The sequence below is a fragment of the Mirounga leonina genome, unplaced genomic scaffold (genome assembly GCF_011800145.1).
Source record: "Mirounga leonina isolate KUSES-001 unplaced genomic scaffold, KU_Mleo_1.0 Mir_199, whole genome shotgun sequence".
In the NCBI taxonomy this organism is placed as follows: domain Eukaryota; kingdom Metazoa; phylum Chordata; class Mammalia; order Carnivora; family Phocidae; genus Mirounga; species Mirounga leonina.
In genome coordinates, this window is record NW_023270498.1 from 14660979 (window position 1) to 14685975 (window position 24997).

Sequence of the window (24997 nt, forward strand, 5' to 3'; positions counted from 1 at the left end):
TAATTCTGACAGGACTATCTTAGATTTTTCCATGAGATGTGGTTCACGATTTACCTTTGCTTTTTTTCTATCTTGACAATGTATTTACAATTTTACATTATCTTAGAAGGAATCAAAGGGTGACTTCTATTTCTATTTTGGAGTAGTTGATTTTATGTGCAATCATGCTATCATGTTTCATCCTTACTCATCATTGAGTAAGTTATATTTGTCCCCCTAGAATTTAAGTTGTTTAATTGCATAGCTATATGGTAATATCTAGTGTGATATGCTAATATAGGGGAAATGTGGTGACTTGTGGGGACATAACCAATCCTATTATGCTTCTGTTGCATTGTTTGATTTCAGCAAGCAAATGCAATTCAGCTGCTATGCAAAATCACTTACTTATTGTTGCCTTACATAAAACTTGAAAATTTCTCTGGACTTCCAGGAAATCCAGGCTCTGATACAGATATTTTTTCATTTTAAGTTATTTTTTTTTAATATCTAGTGATGTATTTATTTGACTTCGATTTTGAAACTTCTCTTGGCTCCTTATCTGGCTTTAGGCTTTCTCCTTAGACACTCAGCCCACAGGGGGACAGCCCTCTGCATTGAGTTTCTTGGTGCTTTGTCAAATTACCCTTCCTAACCTTGTTGTGTAGGTCATTTGATACCATCCTCTCATAGCAAATCACCTGACTTCCAAACTGTAAGGTCATATCCTGAGAGCTTACAGTATCTCTTTGCTGCTCTCGAAACCGTGTTCCATAACGAAGGTAATTCTTATTGAACAATAAAAGTGAAATCTTTTCCCATAAAAACTCCTGAAAATATATTACAGCGAATTTTATCTCATTCTTTCTTAAAAATTGTGTCAGATCACCCCTTAAAGGTTATAAAAGCCCGTAAAAATATCACATCTCTGCACACTTACCTACCAGAGTGTCCTTTCTTTTTTTATTATGCTCTTGTAAAGGGAAGGGTGGTGTGGGATCAAGGCACGAATCACAGTGGAGGGTTTGGTGGGGGGCACAAGAGAAACAGTTTGTGTATTTATCCAACACTAAGCTATTTGTTACTCATTTCCTGTAATCTCAGTCGAACTTCCCCATCCCTTCTCTATGGAACTTGCCATGTGCACCAAGCTCCGTGAGCAGGTATGAGAGAGAACTGGAGGAGGGCTCTTCGTTGCTTCTGCCAAGAGAGCCTGACAGAAGTGAACTGACTTCTCCAATCACAGTAGTTACTGGAGACTTCTTACTCCTCTAGGAAAACATTTCTCAACTTTCTTACAGTTTGAATGTCCTGATGGGAAAGAACCTTAATGTGCCTTCTCATGGCCATCCATTTAGTGAAGTAATGCTGCTAAATAAACGTGCTTACGTTAGTCAAAACTGAAAAGAGGAAACATTTTCAGTAGCTGTGGTGATGACTGTGTTGGCTGTGGTGGTTTTAATGGCCTGTTGTGACTTAACATTTTACATTATCTTGCGCTAATTTTAAAACGAACAAAGTCTGCAGCTAGGAGAGTCCAGAGGTTGATTCAGCATATACTTGGAGGATGTCTGTGAGTAAAGGTCACAGTGGGATGGAAAGACGTCACTCTTGTCCACACAAGTAGAAGTGCCTAATTGGTACCAGAGAGAATACGACCCTGTGGTTCATTACAGAATTAGGAAAAGAAATGGATTGCTAAGAATTTGTTGGGGGCAGGGGAGAAATGGAATAAGAAACTGAACAGGAAAGTATCTATGCTTGTGGTGGCTACTTGCCACGTCCCAGCCAGAGCAGTGGCAACAATGGCTTTGTAACGACCTACTCATGCAGATGAACGCATTTTGATCTGAATATTGGGATGACCCCTCAATTTTGGGTGCAGTGCATATCAACAGAACTGGGAGGTCCCCAAACCACGTGCCTCTGGGCTCTTCCTCCTTTCAACTGGCAGAGGTGGGGAGCTCCTAGGATCTCCTCTCTCTCTGCCAAATAGCAGAGAGTGCCACTTTAGGATCTCTTATAGATGTCATCAAGTTGCAAGTAAGTACAATGAGTAACCAAAATGGTAAGTCTTTGTCCAACTTCAAGGGAAACGACAGTGCTTGGTGATGCGAAAGAGAGGCTTAATAAGAGTCCATTTCTAGACTTTTCAGTGAAGGGCTCATGATGCCAAATGTGGGGCTTTCTTCCAGTACAGATTTAACGAAGCTAGTTGCCTATAGGATGATGAAGAAAGTCTTAATTGCCCAGTATTCTGTGATGTTATCTGTTCACATGTTGAATCTTTTTCCTCTAATGCTCAAAACAAACAATCAAAGGCTGAATCTGAACAGGCTCCACCCACAGAGCTGAAAGCAGAGGAGCCCCCTGTCGCTGCCGCACCTGCCGTTGGGCTGGACTCTGGACTGGACACCCAGGCTGAGGAGCCAGTGGAGGGGGCAGTGGTGAGTGCCACCCCCCTCTCACCCTTCCCTGCTTCCCCTGCCACAGCCCTGCTTATCTCATGGTCTCATTTCTCCCTTCTCATCCATGTTCCACTTGGGCCAAATCACCTCCTCGTCTGCCATGGCTCCCCAGATTCAAATAGTCCTTGTGCCTTTGACAGTGAAACTTCATTCTCTTTTATGTTTTTAAGAGGAAGATATCCAGAGACCTGATCTTACGAACTAGAGAGAAATGTCACGTAGCCACAGGCTTGGTTCTCAAAAAAGGATGCCTCCATTCTCTTCTGAGATGCTCTGATTCATGGTAGATAGTTGTGGAACTCACAAATAACCAGCCTTGTCAGTGCTGTGCTCTACCTGTGATGGATAGAGATGTGCCTCCAGTGAGGGACCAACCTGCAGGGGCTGAACAGAAGGATCATAACTTTGTTGCTTGTGTCTACATATTGATTTCTTATAATACTAGTTTTGTAGGTTGGTTAAGTCCTGACAAGGGATTAAAATCCCATATTAAAAATCCTTGAATCTATAAAGGTTCCTATGTGTTGTATAACCATTTCTTCAATATCATGTCTGATATTGGCTCTTACAAAAAGAGGGACCTTGAGGATGTAGAGGGTGGGAACCCTTTGTCTGCTTGGAAACCTGCTCTTACCCTGTTCCATACAGCCGTATACCACACCACATCACACACAAACTGGGATGAGCTCTGTGTGCACCATGTTGAATTGGATAGTGTAACACTCAGGAAAATGTAGGATAATACTAAGGAAACTTTGATTCAAAATACTCATGGAGAGGGGCACCTGGGTGGGCATTGGACTCTTGATCTCAGCTCACGTCTTGATCTCAGGGTCGTGAGTTCAAGCCCCACGTTGGGCTCCACACTGGGCATGGAGCCTACTTAAAAAAAAAAATAACTCAGAGAGAGTGAAAGATAGTTTGTTGACAAAATATAGTTAAAATATTTCCCAAGAATCTCAATCAGGTTACCATTTCCTACAGCCTTTATAGAATCTGTACAGAGATGAAAACCAGTCTCCCTCTCCCCCAAAATAACATTGACTAGATTAGGTAACTAGAGAAATATAAGTTATATTTTGCTATTATTTGTTGTTGTTATTTCACTGGGAAGAGGGTAGGTCATCTGTCAAATCTATAGTTTATTAATAGACTAGAAAAATAAATAGTAGGGCAAGATAGTGATGGGAAATACAGATTAAGAATAACTCAAGCAAAATGATCATGTTTTCTGGGCCCCTGGGTGGCTCAGTTGGTTAAGCAACTGCCTTCAGCTCAGGTCATGATCCCAGGGTCCTGGGATCGAGTCCCACATCGGGCTCCTGGCTCAGCGGGGAGCCTGCTTCTCCCTCTGACCCTCTCCCCTCTCATGCTGTTTCTCTCCCGCTCACTCTCTAATAAATAAATAAATAAATAAATAAATAAATAAATAAATAAATAAAATCTTTAAAAAAAAAATGATCATGTTTCCCATTTAAAGATACAGAGATAAAGATACCAAGTCCTGTAGAGAAAATAAGAAATGTGTTCTTCTAGTTTAAGTCCCTCTTGCAAGTGCTGCTTACACGGACTGTGGATTGGGGAGTGCTGAGGCTCCAGGCTCCAGCGTCCACTTTTTCTCCCAGATCCACTAGTGATCTCTGTACTTCAGTGCAGAGGGGGCCCTTTCATTTGGTGTCTGATTGTGATCTGTCCTCCAACTTAGCTTTAAGATTATTTAATAACCAAGGAAGGGAAAGATACTGTTGATTTTGTTTTACTACTGTTACAATTTAAAAAAGAGATGTGATTTTTCAAAGAATATGGATGATACCAAGGAGTTAGAAAGATACTGATGAGGTCCAGATGTTATTTAGAAATTGCTTCGCTTCCAAAAAGTTCTTACCAGTTTCTATTTTGAAAAGTAGCAGACTTCCACCTCACCGGTGCTTTTAAACCACATTGGTTCCAAGGCCCAGACTACTCAGTGTAAGGCTTAATGCCAAAACACCCATGGTTTTGAGCACAGCTGTTTGACGTTGTGCAGTAGCTAGGAAGTGTGAAATGGACAAGCTCACATGTTAAATACGGGCTGGAATGTTGACTGTCCATGATCACCTCTCCGAGGGCCCTGGCTTCGTACTTTGTGCACCTACCCTTATTTTAACAGACATATAGAAGTAGGTTTTTGTTTTTCAGACTCCAAATTCATTGGTTTTCCAGTGAACAATATAAATAGCTACCAGTCATTAAGTAGCTACTATATCGTACCTACTATAAAGATTTATAATCTTTCTAACCAAGGGTGATTTTATTTTATTTTTTTTAAGATTTATTTATTTGACAGCGAGAGAGGGAACACAAGCAGGGGGAATGGGAGAGGGAGAAGCAGGCTTCCCACCGAGCAGGGAGCCCGATGCGGGACTCGATCCCAGGACTCTGGGATCATGACCTGAGCCGAAGGCAGACGCTTAACGACTGAGCCACCCAGGCACCCCACCAAGGGTGATTTTAAAAATATTTAACAAAGTGTACAGTACAGAGGTATCTGGGTGGCTCAGTTGGTTAAGCGTCTGCCTTCGGCTCAGGTCATGATCCCGGGGTCCTGGGATCGAGTTCCACGTCAGGCTCCCTGCCTGCCATTCCCCCTGCTTGTGCTCTCTCTCTGCCAAATAAATAAATAAAATCTTTAAAACAAAAACAAAACAAAGTGTACAGTACAACCATCAACCATCACTAAAACCAGCTTCCCTAATGTTGGGTAAGGAGATATTTGACAGCGTTCTTCATTCTGAAAATACTTGTCTCCTAAAGCTTAACTTTAGAGAATCAACTGGATTCCTTGTGAAACGTAAGGCAATTTGGAGAGTCTTGTGAAAGATTCAGGCACCTGCTGAGACCCAGAGGCTATGTAAGAACAGTAGGTACAACCCACCTGTGAGCCACCATCTCTGAGAAGAAAAAGCTAGAGTAGTTCACTTCTCCATCTTCATATAGTCTGAACAATAATAGTACAAGATACCAGAGGGCAGCTTACCTCAGTTTGCCTAATGCTCATCCAAGGTGCTACTGTCTGTGTGTTTTACTTATTTTTTTTAAAGATTTTTTTTTCATTTTGAGAGAGAGAAAGCAAGCATGACCGAGGGTATGAGAGGGGCAGAGGGAGAGGGAGAAGCAGGCTCCCCGCTGAGCAGGGAGCTGGATGAGGGACTTGATCTCAGGATCCTGGGATCATGACCTGAGTCAAAGTCAGACACTTAACAGACTGGGCCACCCAGGCACCCCCATCTGTGTGTTTTAAATTGACATATTTGGATCAAGTCAACTCTTCCCCATGTTCGCTCTTGTACTTAAGAAAATACCATCATATAGAATGTATTTTTGTTCTCTAATGTAGATTTATAGCTTCTTTGTTCTGGTTGTAATAATCTAAGATAATATTAGGGTTATTTGTTCTAAAGAAAGTCTCCTCCTTTGCTAGATGTGTGATATTTAGTTATAAAGACATAAAAAATCCACATTGTGTCCTGAGCATTAATTAATAGGTTGGCTATGGCTGTCATCAGTCAGGATTAGGTTGATGTGACCTTTTGAGGTCATCCTTTTTGCTGCCAAAATGTCAGCACACAGTTATTATTTCGAATCTTGGCAGTGCATTTCATATGAGGTGAAGTTTGTGGTGGTTTAGTTAAAAAAAAAAAAGAGGCAAATGTAATTTCAAAAACAGGGAATTTAAATCTGGGGCTTTCAAGCAGTTTAACTATTACACTTTTGTTTGTTGTTTTAGTTTTTCCCTACAATACTAAATTGCACTTGTATATCTACTGTATTTTAAAATGTATATGCATTTTAAAAGCCAACACTTGTTTCTTGTCCAGATGTTTCCATGTTATATAAGTAACGAAAATTATCTTTAGGAAAATAAATGATTAATATTCGTCTCAGATATATATCAGATAATTAGGTTAAGAATCAGATAAAGATTTATCTTTTTAACCAAGGGTGATTTTAAAAATATTTAACAAAGTGTACAGTACAGAGGCACCTGGGTTGCTCAGTTGGTTAAGCGCCTGCCTTTGGCTTAGGTCATTGATTCCATTTTCTTGTAGAGAGTCACATTGTAATTTTTTCTAAATTTCTGTCAGCTCCTGTATTTTGACGTGCACTGGACCAAAGCATGTTTTGTTTTGTTTTGTTTTGTTTTGTTTTGTTTTGGCCTATTGTTTTTAAAGAAATACACTGCAATTCAATTTAGGGTTATCATCATTTCTAAAACATAAATGGGAAAAAGATCAAGATAAAGATGTTTTTAGAATTGGTGGAGAATCCTGGAAGATGAAACACTGGCCTATTATTTTGGGGACTACTTTTGTGTTCGCTGCGTTTGATTTTTTGAAAACATCACCAGACTTAAGCTGACTTGTCAAGACCACTTTCAACCACCAAATATATATGTATATATGCCAGACCACAGTCTATGAACTTCATCGTGCCAGAAAGATTTCTTTCGGCTTGAATCAAAGGCATGTGCTCGTTTCTTCCTTCATTCAGTTGACAAGTATAATTTGAGTCCTCTCTAGATGTCAGGCTTTGTTCCGATCTAGGGGAGATGGTGATGGCAGGCAGTAGGCACGGCTCCTGCCACCCTTGTTCACAAACACTGGTGGTGGAGGAGGCCAAGACGGCACAGCCATCGGGATTTCCTCAGGGATGGTCCTGTGCACGGGAAAGAACATTTCAGTTTTCTCCTCGTGTGGAGTAAACACGAGAGTGGGGCTCCCACTGTGCCTCCAGGTATGAGCCCCCAATAGGTCAGAAGAAGGCCTAAGATCACAGGAAGCCAGTGGAGCTTGATTTTTTGTCTGCCCTTCGTGGTCGTAGAATTATGTCCAGACTCAAAGCGCTCACTCTGAAGCATGCTGTAAATTAAATTAAATATACATATGCCTTGGAAATGATGTACCTTACTACCTTCCTTAGGAAAAATAAAGCCCCTTCTTGAACAGGCCTGGGTGAGGGTTGTGCACTATTATCGTTTGTTCTAAGTGTGATACTTAGAGGTGAATATCAGGTTTCAGGTGGTTCTTCCATTGTTGCGGAGCTCTCTGTAGATGATGGGTGCCTAGTCATTTTTTAAGTGTTAGTCTTGGTGTGTGCTTTTTTTAAAAATGAGGTGAAATTCACATAATATAAAATGAATCCATTTAAAGTGAACAGTTTGGCTTTAGTACATTCATAATGTTGTACAACTGTTAACCTCTGTCTGGTTCCAAAACACGTCATCACCGCAAACCTCCTACCCTTTAAGCAGTTACTCCATCCCCTCCCCAGCCCCTGGTAACTGCCGATATGCTTTCTGGGTCTGTGGATTACCTACTCCTGGATAGTTCATATAAATGGAATCATACAATGAGTGATGTTTTCTATCTGTCTTGGTGTAAACTTTTTGTCACGTAGGAAATCTTGTGTTTCATGGCTTGACATTTTTAACAGGGCTTTGGTTGCAATTAACTGGGATAAAAAAAAAAACTCCCCTATCCTCTCTTCTTAGTGTATGTTGGCTCAATTCGCAAGCCCACGCGGAAACCATGCCTGGCCATCAGCACACTTGGACAGCCTGTGTAAGACCAGACCCATTCAAATGTTAAAAAGACAATAATGCCCACCTCCCCTCCCCCTACAAACATCAATCCCTGTCCCTCCCCACACGTCAAGAGTTAGACGTGGCAGACGACTTCTACTGGCTCAGCCCTCTCACTCCATGGGTGACAGCGTGGAGATTTATCTAGTCCATGGATAATGTGGAGCTGAACAACCAGACCAGCGTGTGTTCCCATTCTGCGTCTGCTTCTTGCCCTTTCTTGTTCAATCTACCCTCCCAGCTCCCCCCAGGGCAGAAGGGCCCCTTACACGGACCACTCCTCATGAGTGAACACGATTTGGAACCAAATGTATGATCAGGAAAAAATGCTCGTTTTGAGATCAGAGAAATTTTCTCTGACAAATTGCCTTCTGTTCTCATAAGTCCCAAGTGGCTCAGATGCTTTCTTTGAGACTTACTTTGTGTGGCCCGAAGGGAAAGTCGGTCTGACTGGAATAGCAGGAGAGCAAGGTTAAAGTAAACAGGGGCCATATTGTAATCGTAGATAGCACTGAGTGCTGATGTTTGACGTGTTCTCTCACAGCAGCCCTGGGAAATTGGCTTTATTTCGGTATTGTTGCCCCATTTTACAGGGTAAGGAAACGGAGACACAGAGTTTAAGTGATTTAACCAAGAACACACGAGGAAAGTGGTAACATGAAATTCAAATCCTGGCAACTTAATCCATAGACAACCATCTCTTGACTACACCAGATACTATGTTTTTTAAAAGGGCAGGCTTTCCAGAAGTATATTTATAGACCTGTTTCACATAAACATCTTACGAAAGCCATCGGGGTCACAACTAGGTGAAATCTGTCCATGCTGACATCGGCACATCCTACAACCAATGTTTAGATCCAGTGGAAGTCCCTGGTTTGTAGCTGAAGGGGCAAAATGAAAGCAGAAGTGCTTGCGCAGGCTTAGCCTTGAGCTTCTTAGAAGGAACGTGTGTTCTAGTCCCCTACTTTGGATGTAAAGCAAGTATCAAAGAGGATGTAAAAGAAAGACCCCTGAATTGAGAGTCTGGAGCATTGGTTCCATGGTTAACCAGTGAGGTGGCCCTGGATAAATTATTTCACCCTTCTCTGCCAGTTTTCTAAGAGTGCTGTACCTGTTAAACTCTTATGTTCTCTTCCTGTGTTCAAAAATCTACAACTTATTACATTAAAAAAATTAAGGATTTCCAAATCCCTTGTGATATTTGCTAGGCAGTTGGCATGACAGATCATCCCAGTGTAGGTTTTACTTACCAATGCCACAAGCTATTCAAAGGCTACAAAAACATAGGGTTGGCAATTGGGTCTTCCAAGGGCCACCATCTGCTGCCTACCCTTCCTCAAGATTCAGTCTGTAGTCTGTCATCTGGGCGGGTTCTAGGCTGCCCCAAAAGGTGCATGTGGTTTTTGGCAGGGTCAAGGGTGGGAGTTTTGCCGAAAGACCATGATGACATTTAGGTGATTTGCAGATCACCATTTTTGGTCTAGTCTCTGGGTTGGTCTGGCGGCCCCACCTTCTGCCGCCGAAGCCTGGGTCCACTCACAAGAAGGCAGTCTGAGCAGTGGCAACAGATGCTTCATGGATCATTCAAAGATAATGGGGCCAGGGGCAAGGTCAACTGTTCATTGCACCGTAAAGGCATTTTCCTTAATGATGCTGTCTTTTGTGACTGGCTACTTTGGAAACTAGGTCTTGCTCATGGCGCCATCTCTTGAGAGTGCACAACACACCGCATTCACCTTTGCTTCGAAAGAGAAATCCACCTTTCCTATCCACATCTTTCATAGACTTTGCAAACAAACCTCTGATTCAACCTTCCGTGTTCTACTACGTATCATTATTGGATATTCGGCCATGACCTGAAAGGCCAGATGCACCAAAAACACATTAACGGTGAAGATCTGAAGTTCTGCAGAGAAGTGTGGTGCTCATTCAGACAGGCGTTGCCATGGCAGCAGTGCTGCCTGTGGCCGAGCTGCGCTGGGACCCGGCTGCTGAGGGTTCACGATGCGCTGCAGGCAACTCAGGGAGTAGATTGAAAGAAGATGATTGAGATGAAGTCAAGAGGAAGAAAACCACTAACTTCCTTTATAGAAAGACGCCCATGGATATATCAAATGAAGTTCTTAGTACCAGGTGCCGCCTTGGACAGGAGCACCACTGGAGGCATGGTGTTCCGGGGGCGGGGGGGCGGTGCTCACCTCTGCCATCCTGCTGAAGGAAACTGAGGACCTGAGCTGTTCTAAGTAGAGTTTGTGTGAAGAGGAGCACTGGCCACCAGCCTGTGGCTCAGTACATCAGTCTCTGGGGCTGTAATGAGGCTAGCTGCCTCTTAGGCTTTTCTTTAAAATGCATCTGGAGGAAAATCCTGTATTTCCGTAGAAATGCTTGGCTCTTCAGACAAATCAAGGGCTCACATTGGATCCAGATTAAGGGATGGCCAGGAAAAGGCAAGGATCACCTATGACCAAATTCCCTCTGTGATATAATTTATCTCCCTTTGTACTTCCCAGAGGGGCTCAGAGGTCACTCCAGCTCTCATGCTGATGAGTGCAAGAATCAGAACTAAAACTCGGATCCCCAGTTGTCTCGGCAGTGGTACTTCATTCTATCCTGTTTCCTCCCCTGTAGGATGGGTTAGATGAGTCCTGTGGTCCTTCCAGCTTTGGGAGCCTACTCATCTCTAACCTGTGAACACAACTGTGAATGTCCAGGTGCCGAATTTCTAATTCTGCAGTGTAGTGGATAAAGCCAGGAGATGGTTGATCTACTTTCCCATTCCACACATACTTTTCTAAACAATGAGTCTGTGGGCCGACGGGCAAAACTAATGTTAAGGGATATTCTCTCCGACCAAGCACTTCTCGTTAACTTTCTATCATGTAATTAGCTCTTAATTAAGAAGGATTTTATGACATGTTTGCTTAGGTACCCAATAGTACATGTAAATGAGTATTTTATTTATAAACTATGAATCTCATTTTAAAGGGTAGCATTCCAAGACTGTAAGTGAATGTATTCTAGTTTATGAAATTCCACTCGTATTCTTTATCAAGCATCCCTTGCTTGGGGTTGTCCGGAGAAAGCAGTGGGTCCGTGGGGACGTTCCACGTCTCAGGATCACTATGGAAGTCTGATTTGAGAGGAGCGTTGTCTTCTTGGATACAGGATGGTATGATAAAACATGGAATTTAGAGTTATACAGACTGTGTCAGTCCTGGTTTACTGACAGCCTGAGTTCTTGATCTCTAAGAGTTAGCTGACTTGTGTAGAAAATGAGAATGATATCTAATAGGGATGTTGGGCACATAATGTGCAGTAAATGGGACATACCCGGGATAAGGCCTAGAGAGCCCTAGAGTCACAGGAAAAGTCGGTTCCCCCCATGGGCTGCAGAATGTGCATACATTGAAACTGTCGAGCAGAAGCCTGCATCTGGATCAGAATGATTACGCCATGCTTGGGGTAAATTGGTAAACCTAGAGTTCAGTGATCTTTCAGTCAAGCACCTCTTCAAAGAGAAGGTGTCCAGAAGATGGTCACTCTCTGACTCCAGTATAAAATGTCCTTTAACCAAATTAACAATATACAGTGCATTTCTTACATCCTTTACTTATCATTTGTGTCACTTACCCCAGGAGTATTTTAATGAAAATGAAATGCATCCCAGGAGCATGTAATGGAAAATTAAATGAGAAACCTGAAAACATTAAAAAAATAAATCACAAAAAATTATATCAGATTCACTATTACTAGGATTTTTTTTTTTTCATTTTAATGCTCCTTATACTTAAATATACAAAAAAAGTGAAAGTTTCAGTGGTACTATATTCTAGAAATACTGGCCCAAGCCCAGGAGGATTTTGCACAAACCGAGGCTTTAACATATCTTTAACAATCACTGAGCCTGGCATGGATAAATACGTGACAGCTTCATCCATCCAGTCCAGGTAGAAGACGATTGGCATCCAGCCTGCCGTGAGCATGGGGGCATCGGTCCAAAGCACCCAGGTCCTCTTGGGGCTACTGCTTTTCTCACAGCAGCTCACCCTTTGACACGTACATTGGGGCATTCAAGACTGATGTTTGTGTGTAGATGCTTGATGAAATCACTCCCCAGCTGCTGTTCTGAAAAGGACATCTAAAATGCCTAGACGGAGAGGAAAAGGAACAAAGAAAATATTCCTATGTTGGCTGATCAGGCCTGGAGAGATCTCACCTCATTTTAAATCATGAAACAAACACGTTTTTAAAATGACATAGGGGGCACCTGGGTGGCTCAGTCATTAACCGTCTGCCTTCAGCTCAGGTCACGATCCCGGGGTCCTGGGATCGAGCCCCGCATTGGGCTCCCTGCTCAGCGGGAAGCCTGCTTCTCCCTCTCCCACACCCCCTGCTTGTGTTCTCTCTCTCTCTGTCAAATAATAAATAACATCTTTAAAATAAAATGGCATAGAGCATCACAAAAGAAGGAAGGAATTGCATTATAAATAGAGTTCAAATTTTCTTCAGAGAACAACAACAAAAAATTACCAGATTTTTTTTTTTTTTAATTTGCGAGAGAGAGAATGAGAGAGAGCATGAGAGGGAGGAGGGTCAGGGGGAGAAGCAGACTCCCTGCTGAGCAGGGAGCCTGATGTGGGACTCGATCCCGGGACTCCAGGATCATGACCTGAGCCGAAGACAGTCGCTTAACCAACTGAGCCACCCAGGCGCCCTACTAGATTTTTTTTTGTCGGTAAAATTCCAAGATGACCTTCATCGTGGGAAACAAAATTGAAAGAGGGGTAATAAGGTAACCACATTGAGATAAGAAGGGAGCTGCTTCTGAGGCAGATGAAAAGGGAGCTCCATGATGTAAGAAACCACTTTAAGGGGAGGAGATGTAATACTAGAATTAAAACTTGTGGATGAAGGGGTGAAGACCAGATGTCACAGTGTAGAGAAGTGATAGGAGGTAAACTGGAGGAGCTCTTCCAACACAAAGAGGAAAATCATAAGGAAAGATCGTAGATGTGGGGGCCAAAGACTGAGGAAAGGACGCATAGATAATCAGTTTGCCAAGAAGGGACTGTGAAGAAAGGAGTAGCTGCCCGACCAGCCAGCCCCACGCAAGAAAGTTTTTCTAGTCGAAGGGATTCCTGCCTGCATATCATGAGAAATCACCAACAAAAGGCAGAATTAATGAGGGACTAACATCTGAATGTATTCTTTTAAAATTTTAAATTCAGAGTTTACAAGAAAGTTCTGCAAGCATTTCGATTGGGGGAAAGAACGTGCTAGCAAAGAACAGTCAGGCGGACCTCAGACGCGCCCTCCCCTGGGCTAAAGCTCAGGAGCTCTTGGAACACCTGGCTGACTTTGAACACACAAAAAATCACATTGTAGCCGTTTTATCCCAAGACAGTGTAGTTGGTCACATGTGAAAGCAGCAGAGATATTATCAAATATAGAAGGGCTATAGAATCACCAGAGAATTCCTGAAAAACATTTTATGAGGATGTATTGTGATAGGTGACTCAAAGTCATCATGGACGGAAAGAATAAGGCAAATGTAACGTGTAAATTGAAGGTCCCAGATGGTAGGTATTTGGACATTCACTGCCTGAATCTCTTTATTTTCTCTGTATTGACTGTTATCATAATAAAATGCTGGGCAAAAATTGAAAAACAGTCCTTAATAGAAACATTATAAATGAATAAAAGGATTAGTGTTTAGTATTTAAGTTATTTAAATGTACAGTCTAATTGCTATTAATATGGTTACAAACCAAGATCTCCCTTCAGAGTATTATAACATTTAAAAGCTAGAAACCAACTAGTGTTCAATGGCAAAAATGTTATTAAATAAGTTGTCAAATAGAAAACAAAGTACAAATTATATAGGCCATTGATAAAATTTTTCTAAGAAACATGATCCCTGTTTTATAAAATAAACAGACAATAAAGCCCCACTAGTTCCAGAAAATGATTGAAAATAAATATGTGAAAATGTTACTTCTTTTATTATCTTTATTATTTTTTATTATTTTTTTTAATCAGAGGAATTTCAGTTGAAATAACCTAGCCGATAGATACATATGGAATTTTATACCAGGGTTGTCCTTATCCAGACCAGTTACTGGCAGGTGGCTTCTCAGGCATTGCTCAGAGCCCACATTGCCAAGGAAACAAACACTGAGTAAATAAAATGAATCCATAAATTACACAAAGCCCAAAAATCACAAATTTTTGCGTAGCCAATCACTGCTCGTCTGGAGTCTGGGTCCCTGTTGACCTGCCTTCACGGCGCTGTCTCCTGCAGGGCTTGGCTTTTCTCTGTCATCCTCTTGTGTCTCCCTACTTTGCAGGATACACAGGCCATTGTTGCATGCATTCATTTCATCCCACCTCCAGAAATTTTGCTAATAGGTGTTTGGGAGGACGCTGACATGAATGCCATGACCACATCACTTTCCATCAAGGAGTTTGTTGAGGCAGAAGTTGAAGAAAGCAGTAAGATCTGTGTGGTGTGATAAAGCGAGAGCTGTTCACCTTCTCAATGCTGGTCCTTGTGGTTTGTGTGATGCACGTGCAAATTGCAATAGGGTGTCTGTGCCTCATGGGCTTTGTGGATACAGTAAATGTGCCCAAGGGCAGGGAGAACTTTTTTATGTCTCTTTGCATTATATGTTCCCCCCCCCCATAAATATATTTGGCCAACAGACCGTACAGTCTGGGCAGAGGATAAGATAATGGTGTTTCCTTTAACATTTGGAGGAACAAGAAAAATTGAACATCGAAGGCTTGAAATACTTTCCGTGGTTTCATTCGTCTGGTCTCTCTGGATGACACTTAAAAAAAAGAAAACAAATAGAAGTCATGAATCATTGTGGTTTTTCCTAGCAGGTGTAACATCTCCAGTAGCAAGCAGAGTCCAGAAAATGTTTTCTGTTTCTCAATCTACAAGTAGCTAACAAATTGGACTCCATAAAAATAATAACAAAAAGAGGGATGACTCTTGTCGCTGAAACCCTTTTCGATCTTTGATTTTATCTGGAGCTAACACTTAATCCGAGCAAATGGGAGTCCTATTTTCCGTTGTATTTTTATGTGGTTCTGTTGTTGCAGTAGGTAAATATGCATTGGAAATATTTTTGTAAGAGCAGAAAATGTCAACAGATTCCAGGCATAAAGGGAGGATTGGGGACCCCTGATTTTCAGAGCAATTCTGGAGGCAAAAAAATAGGGAATATAGGTAGCAGACAGTCATTCTCTGTTTCTGTAACGTTCTTAAGGTCTGTAAAATCAAAGTGTTGTATTTGGCTAGAGAAATAGGAATTCATTGCTAATGGACTCAGAGAAGGGAGGGATGTTAATTTCTTCCCTTTTCCAAGTAGGTCATTCAAAATGTTTGGTTTTTCCGCTCTGTAGTCAAAGTGCCAGTTTCCTTGGTGCCTTTACTAGCATTGTTAATTTCAATATTTTGGTGATTTTTATTGGCCATCATCCTTCCATCCCTTTTTGTGTATGCCGCAGAGGTCAGGTAGATTGCTGACAGGTAGAAGCTGGGCTATTTGTGCTTTTTGAGTTCAGCAAACATCAGTGTGGACAGACAGAGCCCTTGGCCTCCCCCTGCTGGTGGCCGGCATCACTACAGCCACACTGCCTGGTCTAAATCACATCCAGCCAATGATGTCTGTTTAAATTATTTAGCAAAAACAAGGTGATGACGTATTGCAAGGTACATCTTGCAGTAGTAAAATCGGATGCAATCAAATTCATAGCTATTTAGAGTGCTAGAGATAAATCAGGGACTCATCATTAACATTCTATTTGTATGGATAGAGTTAAATTATTTCTGGCAACACCATTAATACTTCACAGAAATATATTCTCTTCTGGACATATATCAATTCAGTTGAGAGTAAAATCCAATCACTAATAGTATGTGCTTGGTACATATATGTATGGGAGGATTTATGCATAATCACTTGGAGGAGTAGCTTATGAAACAACATAGTGGTTGCTTTCTGATCTGTAACTATGTGTATGTGTGGTGGTGTGTACTGTTCTGTTTGCCCATACCATCTGCATGATATATAGTCCATCTGGTTTGATGCTGTTGAAACCAGGGGGATATTCACTCCATGGGTATGATTTTCCAAGCAGATGGAAAGCATAAATAACTTGGAATTCTGATAACACAACTTGCTTTCTACATTTGAGCCTGAAAGTCCATTGTATGCACGTTGTCTTTATGTATAGTTCTGATGTGGAAGAACTTTGCTAGGTAATCCTTAGGATCCTGGAGAAAGCCTGTTGATTTCTTCAACAATAAAGCTATGAGCAATTGTTCACTGCACTTCTTGGAATGAAGATGCCCTGCTAATTTATGTTCTCATTATTACTCTCTTGACAACATCAACAGTACATCCATACAAAGACCCTGTTTATTTAAAACAAGAGATGTAATTCTCTTAAATTTTTAAACTTTCTATTAGGGGGATTGTCAGTCATTCCCCAAAATATGAATCCCCACTTCAATAATTGTTAGCATTTAAATTTGCTTTAAATGAATATATTACAATTCATATAAACAATTACTTTTCTGAACCCAGTAACTTAAAGACAGGGTGGAAAGAAAAAAAAAAAAGGAAGAAATGGTACATCATGGGTGTGACTACAGTTTGGATCATTGCACATTCTGCATGAGCCAAATTTCTATGAGAGGCAAGTAAAGGTCTAAGAATATGAATAATCTTTGGCCATATAACAAATAAGTGTAGCTGTTAGCACTATTTTTCATCCCTAAAGTAAAATATTATGTTGTAGAAAAATGTATTCTGTGGCAGGTCATTTCTCTTTAATTTATTACCTATAAATTTGAGCAAGAAGAAAGGTTTTTAAAAAATATGTTGTTTTGAGAGTAGGTATGTGGCTCACGTTCTCCAGCTCCCACTTCTGATGCCCACTCTGCAGGCACTGTCCATCCCCTGCTCTCCATCTGACAGTATCAACAACACTGGAACTTTCCTAACCCAACAGGACAAACTGGGTAGAATTTATTCAATAGAGAAGAGGAATGGCTAATGCTAATCACATCACATAGCAAGATCAATTTTTGAAATACATGTCCTGGGTATATTATATAAGCTCAATTGAATATTCTTCTTCCTCAGTCTTTTCTGGTTTGAGCTTCTCAAATCAGGCCTGCCACACTGATGTTAGAGTCCTCGATGTGTGCTCTGCAACCAATCTGCCTAAAGCTAAAACTTCTGATTGCACTTTCTTTATTTAATTAGTGCAAGTTTTAAACACTACTTACAGCTCTTCTTTGGACTGCCTGCAACCTTAGAAAATACTCTTTTTTTTTTTTCTATTTCACTTCTCCTATTAAATGAACCCAAAATCTGATTTGAGTTTTTATTATAATGCATATTTCATAACAAAAATGATTTGCCCTTCATTCTCAAGAAGTCTCATTGAGAAAACTCCCCAATGTATTTTTTTTTTCATGAATGTGATTTAGCTTCTGGGACCTTCCCCATGAAGATTTTAGAGTTTATACTGAAATGCGATTTTTCTAAATTCTGACTGCACAATGAGGATGGCTTTCTTACGGAGCTTTCTTCCATGACCCAGGTTTTGGGGCAATGCCCCTTCCATTTTGTGACTCTGATGTCTTCGAGGACTTTGTGACCATTGGCTTTCAGGCAACCAAAGTAGAAACAGCTTGTGAAGGGGACCACCCAACCATTAAAAGCCATGTCTCTCGAATGACTTAGGTCACTTCCAGTCAAATTCCATTTGCTGAACCTAACTGCAAGGAAAGCAGAGGAATGTAGCCTCGTTGGGGGCCCAGAAAGGATAGGTTGTTGTTTTTTTTTTTTTAACTGAAGTAGAGTTGACACATAATGTTCCATTAGTTTCTTGTGTACAACATAGTGATTGCACAGGTCTGTATGTTATGCTCCACCCACCTCAAGTGGCGCCACCATCTGGCACCCTTCAGTGCTCTTACAGTACCATTGGCTAGGTTCCCTATGCTGTGCCCTGCATTCCTGGGGAAGAGTGGTCAGTTCTGATGGATGGAGGGCAGACTCTGCCCTGCCAGAATCCTGAGCTTTGGTACCTTCCACAGAGCTTTCCACATCCGATGAGCCTCCGCAGAGGGGCCGGAGGTGAAAGGGCTGGGGCTGGCTCTTCTTGAGGCCCCATGCAGTTACAGACATGGCCTGTCTGGTGTCTGGGCTGCAGGTCATACCTGGAATGGACGCCGATGTGGCTGTTGGAACCGTGGTGTCAGCTGTCGAGGAGGCCCCAGTGGAGGAAGCAGAGATGGAGAAGGCAGCTCTTCCTGCTGGGGAAAGAGCAGGCGGAGAGGAGGCCAGGACTGATGCTGATACCACACAGGCTGTAGATAGTGACCGATCTCAACCGGAAGAACCAGAAGCAGCAGCCCCTCAGGTGAGTACCCCAGGGAAATGGAGGTTCTGGGGAGGCGGTGCCCGGGGTGGAATGCAGTTTACTGGTGAGTGCTGGTAACAACTCTGGGTGCAGAACAGGTTTGCGTGGTACCCCTCTTCAACAAATACAATTTTATATATGCACATACATACATATGTACACATATACAATATACAGTATACAATTACATATATATTATTAAACAATATGCAATTATATAGACATAAAATAAATTTAAAATATATAAAATTCTACATAAATATAATTACATACATTGTAGAATTTTTTATATTTCAAATTTATTATATATATGTGTGTTCTTTATATTTTTATTTATTATTATTTATGTATTTGTATATAAGACTGTCAACAAGAGTCTGAGCTGGGCTCTCTCCCAGCGTCAGCATTGCAAGGTTCACACAGGCCGCCAGTGATGGAGAAGAAGAATAAAGCACAGATGATGTAAGCGTGAGGAAGAGAATGTGACCGGATGGCGGGTTGTACTGATTACGTGAAGAAATAGCCATCCAGTGCTTTGCCCAGTGGCAGGCACACGGGGAGAACCCAATATTAGTAGTTACATTCTATCATTAGTAGTAGTATTTGGGGATTGTTGTTATCACCAAAGCACCCCAAATTCACCATTAGGAAGCTCCTTTCAGCAAAAGCCCATTCCTGTTGGCACGTTCAGGAGGCCAACAGGTCATTAAATACATACATGAAGTCGTTGGACTAGCCCCAGCTCCTCACTTCTTCAGAGAAGTGTTTGTTCAAAGTCCACAAATCCATATAATCCATGACGTGGGGGGCACACAGCAAGGGCAGGTCTTCTAAACTGCACACTTGGTCTAGATTCCAGAAGGGTAACAATAAAAAGTGGGCTCTCGATGTGATGCTCTCCTTTGTCCTGATTAGTTTACTCATAAGAAATTTCCCCCAGATGTCTCCAGGGTTACTCAAAGCTTGAAACTAAATGATCCCTTTCATCCCACTAGAAAAACAGCAGGTAGTATTGGTATTTGGAGAAATAACTTAAAAATATGTGCCGTTTGTTCATGAGATTTTTCTTGTCACAACGCCAGAAGTGTTTCTGTATTATATTGTTAGACTTGTTGAAAAAGTGTATTATTTTCTCCAAATTGAAGAATGGAAGTGCTTAAGCCCACTGATATCTAAGGGAATCGGGAACTTGATCTGGAAGGCAATAAACATCTCCAGGCTTCCATTATGCTAGTGAAATTAGTCTCCTCTCGCATCTTTGTTACAAAATAAAAAGGAGATCTTGATCCTTTGGTTCTGCTTCCCGCCCCGCCGCCCGCCCCCCAGTGTAGAGTCCGCGGAGGAGTGGTTGGTGGGAACTGTCATCCCTGCAGCTCTAACTGCAGTGTGGGCTCTGATAATCAGCAAACAGAACAGACCTGGATTTTCTCCAAACACCAGCCAGATCTGTACAAACAATACAGTTGCAGGCTAGTCAGGAGTCGCGTGGGTCTCTGGGAGAAAAGCAGTCACAGGAGGTTAAATGTCAGCTTCAAACAGTGTTAGTACTCAGTGGGACAAGAGTGGACCACGGCAAAAATGAGGCCATTCTTGGGACCGTACGACGTTCCCCTTCAGGATGGTCTCCACACCCCCACACGACCCTCCCCCTAGTCTCCTATGCCTTTTCCCAATTTCCACAGAAACCCACTCTTCGCAAATGGCCTGACTGCTCAAGGATCCGGAAATTAATCCCACTAAGGGTTTCTGTCTCAGGAGAGCGAGGAAGGTGACCATGTCAGGAGGAGGGTCCTGCAAGGCTTGAGGCCCAAAGGACTGGGCCACGTTTGGGGAACGGCGGGCATTCTGTGGAATGGGGGAGGTGGGGAACGTGGGAGCCAAGGAGGGTGCGTCAGGGACGGAAGCAGTGCACAGCGCACCCGAGGACGTAGAAGTCCGTCTTCCCAGCCCCTGCTCAGCACCGCCACATTTTTCTCCCTCCAGGAGAAGGTCATCCCTTCAGTCGTCATAGAGCCCGCCTCCAACAATGAAGGGGAAGGAGACCACGAAGCCCCCGCAGGTGAAGAGTCGGTGGAGACCCCCGATGCCGCGGCTCTTCCGGGCCCCGCCGGTGAGCTGCCAGAGCTGCCTGCAGAGCCCGAGGTGGGCCAGGACTCCCGGCCACTGTCCTCCGCTCCATCTGCAAGCGAAGCGGCTCAGGAAGTGCCTCCCGGCTTCCTCTACAAGGTCCTGTCATTTTGTCTTGTTTTAATCTGGGAGCCATTCGTCCTTCCTTGGCTTTGAGACCCCTTTGCTGGAACCTTTGGTTTTCGGATGTTTCTGTTTGCATTTTGCGATACATATTCTTTCTCAGTACTGCTTTCCCCACGTCACAGGGTAAAATGATAGGATTTTCGGGCTGCTGGACAAGCAGAAACGACAGTAGTTACTTTCCATTTTTCTGCAATCCATAGTTAAAGATTGTCACAGGACAAATGATATGCCCCTTGGTAGAATGGGTGAATCCCCCCACCCCACCCCCTGTGTGCCCTCCCGTGCTTCTCTCCCAGCCCTGTGAGTCCCTCCAGCCCTGGGCTCAGACCAGGGCTTTGAAATCCTCCATGAATGCATCTGCTTGGGCTGGATTATACACCAGCCTGCCTGGACGCACCCCGGCTTCCCTCCCTAACTGCAGTGTGGCCTGAGGAACATCACTCCTCTCTCTGTGAATTGGGGAATAAGATTGTCATTTCCAGCTCTGACATTTTATGATTCTATATAAAAAAATACACATTTTAATAGCCAATCACTTAATCTCAGGGGGTAGAGCTGAGGAGAGGGACATGGAGAAATAAACCCTCCATGACTGAGTAGTTGCTCAAGCGGGGTGAGTACCTGGGTCATTATATTATTTTTCCTGCTTTTGTTTCTCAGAATTTTTTATGATTAAATTTTAAAGAAATCTTTCAAAAAAAGGAGAAAAAGGGTAGGGGGAGAGGACAGGTATTGTTTAAGGGTATAAAGTCACAGTGAGTAGTAGATAAGCCCTAGAGATCTAATGCACAGCATGGTGAATATAGACAACAACATTGCATCATAATCATCAAATTTGCTCAGAGACTAGATCTTAATTATCCTAGCACTAGAAACAAATGCCAATTACATAACGTGATAGAGGGGCTCAGTATTGCTGTAAGGGCATCCTACTACAGTATCCAAATGTATCAAATTAGCACGCTGTACACTTTAAATGTGCACAATATATGTCAAATTTATTTCGATTTTTAAATTTTATTTATTTATTTAAGTAATCTCTACACCCAACTTGGGGCTCAGACTCACAAACCCAAGATCAAGAGTCGCATGCTCTTCCATCTAAGCCGGCCAGGCACTCCAAATATATCTCAATTTAAAAAAAAAAAGAGAGAAAGAAAAGAAACAGATTGGCATGGTTTAAAGGTTAAGATAGGAAGTTTTTAAAGAAGTTGATCACAGGGTTTAATTAAGTAGTAATTCCCATAAAATATGGGAAGTGATTTTTCCCATTATTTTTTTAAATGTTACATGTACTATTTTATTTCATTGTAATTGTAATTTTATTGGTGGGAGGAGTCAGGGGAGCAGCAGAGAGAGAGGGAGAGAGAATCTTAAGCAGGCTTCGCGCTCAGTGTGAAGCCCAGCCTCGGGCTCGATCTCACTACCCTGAGATCATGACCTGAGAGCCAAAATCAAGAGTCTGATGCTTAACCAACTGTGCCACCCAGGTGCCCCTGATTTTTCCAATTATTAATTATTCAACAGAAGTGAGGTTAGAGGAACTTTCCACTAGGCATTATTAGTTCAAGTTTAAAAACAAAAAATAATAAAACATCAGTGATAATAAAATGAAAATAGCTAACAAAAATATGATGAATTAGAATTTAATTAATGCACTACATGTCAGCTCTTGCTGAGGCGTTGCATTACTAAACGTACAAATTGTCTTAGTATCAGTCTTCAAGAATTGGATGTTTTAAGTAAACAGGACTTCGTTTCTATGATTAGAGGTCTTCTTCCTTGGGGTATGCTGGGATCATTGTCTTTACCTAGCTTGGAGAGCCTTCTACAAGTACCTGCTGATAATCTGGCTGGGAGACTTCAATGTTCCATTTCCTTTTCTTTTTAAAATTAGTAAATTCTTTTTTTTTTTTTTTTAAGATTTTATTTATTTATTTGAAAGAGAGAATGAGAGACAGAGACCACGAGAGGGAGGAGGGTCAGAGGGAGAAGCAGACTCCCCGCAGAGCAGGGAGCCCGATGCGGGACTCGATCCCGGGACTCCAGGATCATGACCTGAGCCGAAGGCAGTCGCCCAACCGACTGAGCCACCCAGGCGCCCTAAAATTAGTAAATTCTTTAAAACTCTTTTGCAGGTGGAAACACTGCATGATTTTGAAGCAGCAAATTCTGATGAACTTACCTTACAAAGGGGTGACGTGGTGTTGGTGGTGCCCTCAGATTCAGAAGCCGACCAGGTAAAGAGTGAGATTGAAAGGTTCTACGGACTATGTTGTGGTTTTTTTTGTTTGTTTGTTTTTTTCTGAGGGTCACTGGGACACAGTGACTAACTGAAGACATTTCTATTTTCTGAAATGCTTCAAGGCAGCTCTGAAAAGGGTTTAGGGCTTATGAGCACAGGACGTGGCTAACGGTAGCTTTTTAGGACACCTCTTTTGGGATACTATTATATTGTTTCTTAATAGATGACCATTTCTTACTTTACATCCACTTTCTAGGGATATTGTCTCTGAAACATCAGTCTTTAGGGAATATAGCCACTATCCATGGGCACTCAAAATCCCCCTTTTAAAAAAAATTTTATGTTATTATGTTATGTTATTATGTTATGTTATGGGTATTAAGGAGAGCACGTGGATGAATCATGGATCACTACATCAAAACCTAATGATGTATTGTATGGTCAAAATCCCTCTTAAAAGTAGTTGCCTCTAGGGGTATAGAGACTGACCAGGAAGGAACATGAGGGAACTTTCTGGGGATGGAAATGTTTTCTATCTGAATAGGGATGTGGATTACATGTGTGTATGCATTTGTCAGAACTCACTAAACTGTACACCTAAATGATGTTTGCATTACCCAGGATGTAAAATATACCTTAATTTTTTTGGGCTTTTTCCTTTTTTAAAAAATTTTTTATTGTTATGTTAATCACCATACATTACATCATTAGTTTTTTTTTTTTTTTTTTTAAGATTTTATTTATTCATTTGAGACACAGAGATACAGAGAGAGAGAGAGAGAAAGCATGAGCAGGGAGAGAGGCAGAGGGAGAGGGAGAAGCAGGCTCCTTGCTGAGCCAGGAGCCCGATGTGGGACTTGATCCCTGGACCCTGGGATCATGACCTGAGCCGAAGGCAGATGCTTAACCATCTGAGCCACCCAGGCGCCCCACATCATTAGTTTTTGATGTAGTGTTCCATGATTCATTGTTTGTGCATAACACCCAGTGCTCCATGCAGAACGTGCCCTCCTCAATACCCACCACCAGGCTAACCCATCCTCCCACCCCCTCCCCTCTAGAACCCTCAGTTTGTTTCTCAGAGTCCATCGTCTCTCATGGTTCATCTCCCCCTCCGATTTCGCCCCCTTCATTCTTCCCCTCCTGCTATTTTCTTCTTCTTTTTCTTAACATATATTGCATTATTTGTTTCAGAGGTACAGATCTGTGATTCAACAGTCTTGCACAATTCACAGCTCTCACCATAGCACATACCCTCCCCAATGTCTATCACCCAGCCACCCCATCCCTCCCACCCCACCCCCCACTCCAGCAACCCTCAGTTTGTTTCCTGAGATTAAGAATTCCTCATATCAGTGAGGTCATATGATACATGTCTTTCTCTGATTGATTTATTTCGCTCAGCATAACACTCTCCAGTTCCATCCACGTCATTGCAAATGGCAAGCTCTTGTTCCTTTTGATGGCTGCATAATATCCCTTGTATATATATACCACATCTTCTTTATCCATTCATCTGTCAATGGACATCTTGGCTCTTTCCACAGTTTGGCTATTGTGGACATTGCTGCTATAAACATCAGTTGCACGTACCCCTTCAGATCCCTACATTTGTATCTTTGGGGTAAATACCCAGTAGTGCAATTGCTGGGTCAGATGGTAGTTCTATCTTCAACTTTTTGAGGAACCTCCATACTGTTTTCCAGAGTGGTTGCCCCAGCTTGCATTCCCACCAACAGTGTAGGAGGGTTCCCCTTTCTCTGCATCCCCGCCAACATCTGTCATTTCCTGACTTGTTAATTTTAGCCATTCTGACTGGTGTGAGGTGGTATATCTCATTGAGGTTTTGATTTGGATTTTCCTGATGCCGAGCAATGTTGAGCACTTTTTCATGTGTCTGTTGGCCATTTGGATGTCTTCTTTGGAAAAATGTCTGTTCATGTCTTCTGCCCATTTCTTGATTGGATTTTTTCTTCTTTGGGT

The 24997-nt window shown here is 42.1% G+C and overlaps 1 protein-coding gene across 2 annotated transcripts in view; it reads left to right on the forward strand.

Annotated features, from left to right (window-relative positions):
• Window positions 1-24997, forward strand: part of AMPH (amphiphysin) — a 278616-nt gene that overhangs the window by 243727 nt on the left and 9892 nt on the right. Inside the window, exons 17-20 of one of the 2 annotated variants that reach the window (XM_035026533.1) lie at window positions 2301-2426; window positions 18307-18516; window positions 20500-20742; window positions 22908-23009. In XM_035026533.1, the coding sequence (XP_034882424.1) occupies window positions 2301-2426; window positions 18307-18516; window positions 20500-20742; window positions 22908-23009 (681 nt within the window). The remainder of the gene's footprint in view (window positions 1-2300; window positions 2427-18306; window positions 18517-20499; window positions 20743-22907; window positions 23010-24997) is intronic. The other variant, XM_035026534.1, reaches the window with a different exon arrangement.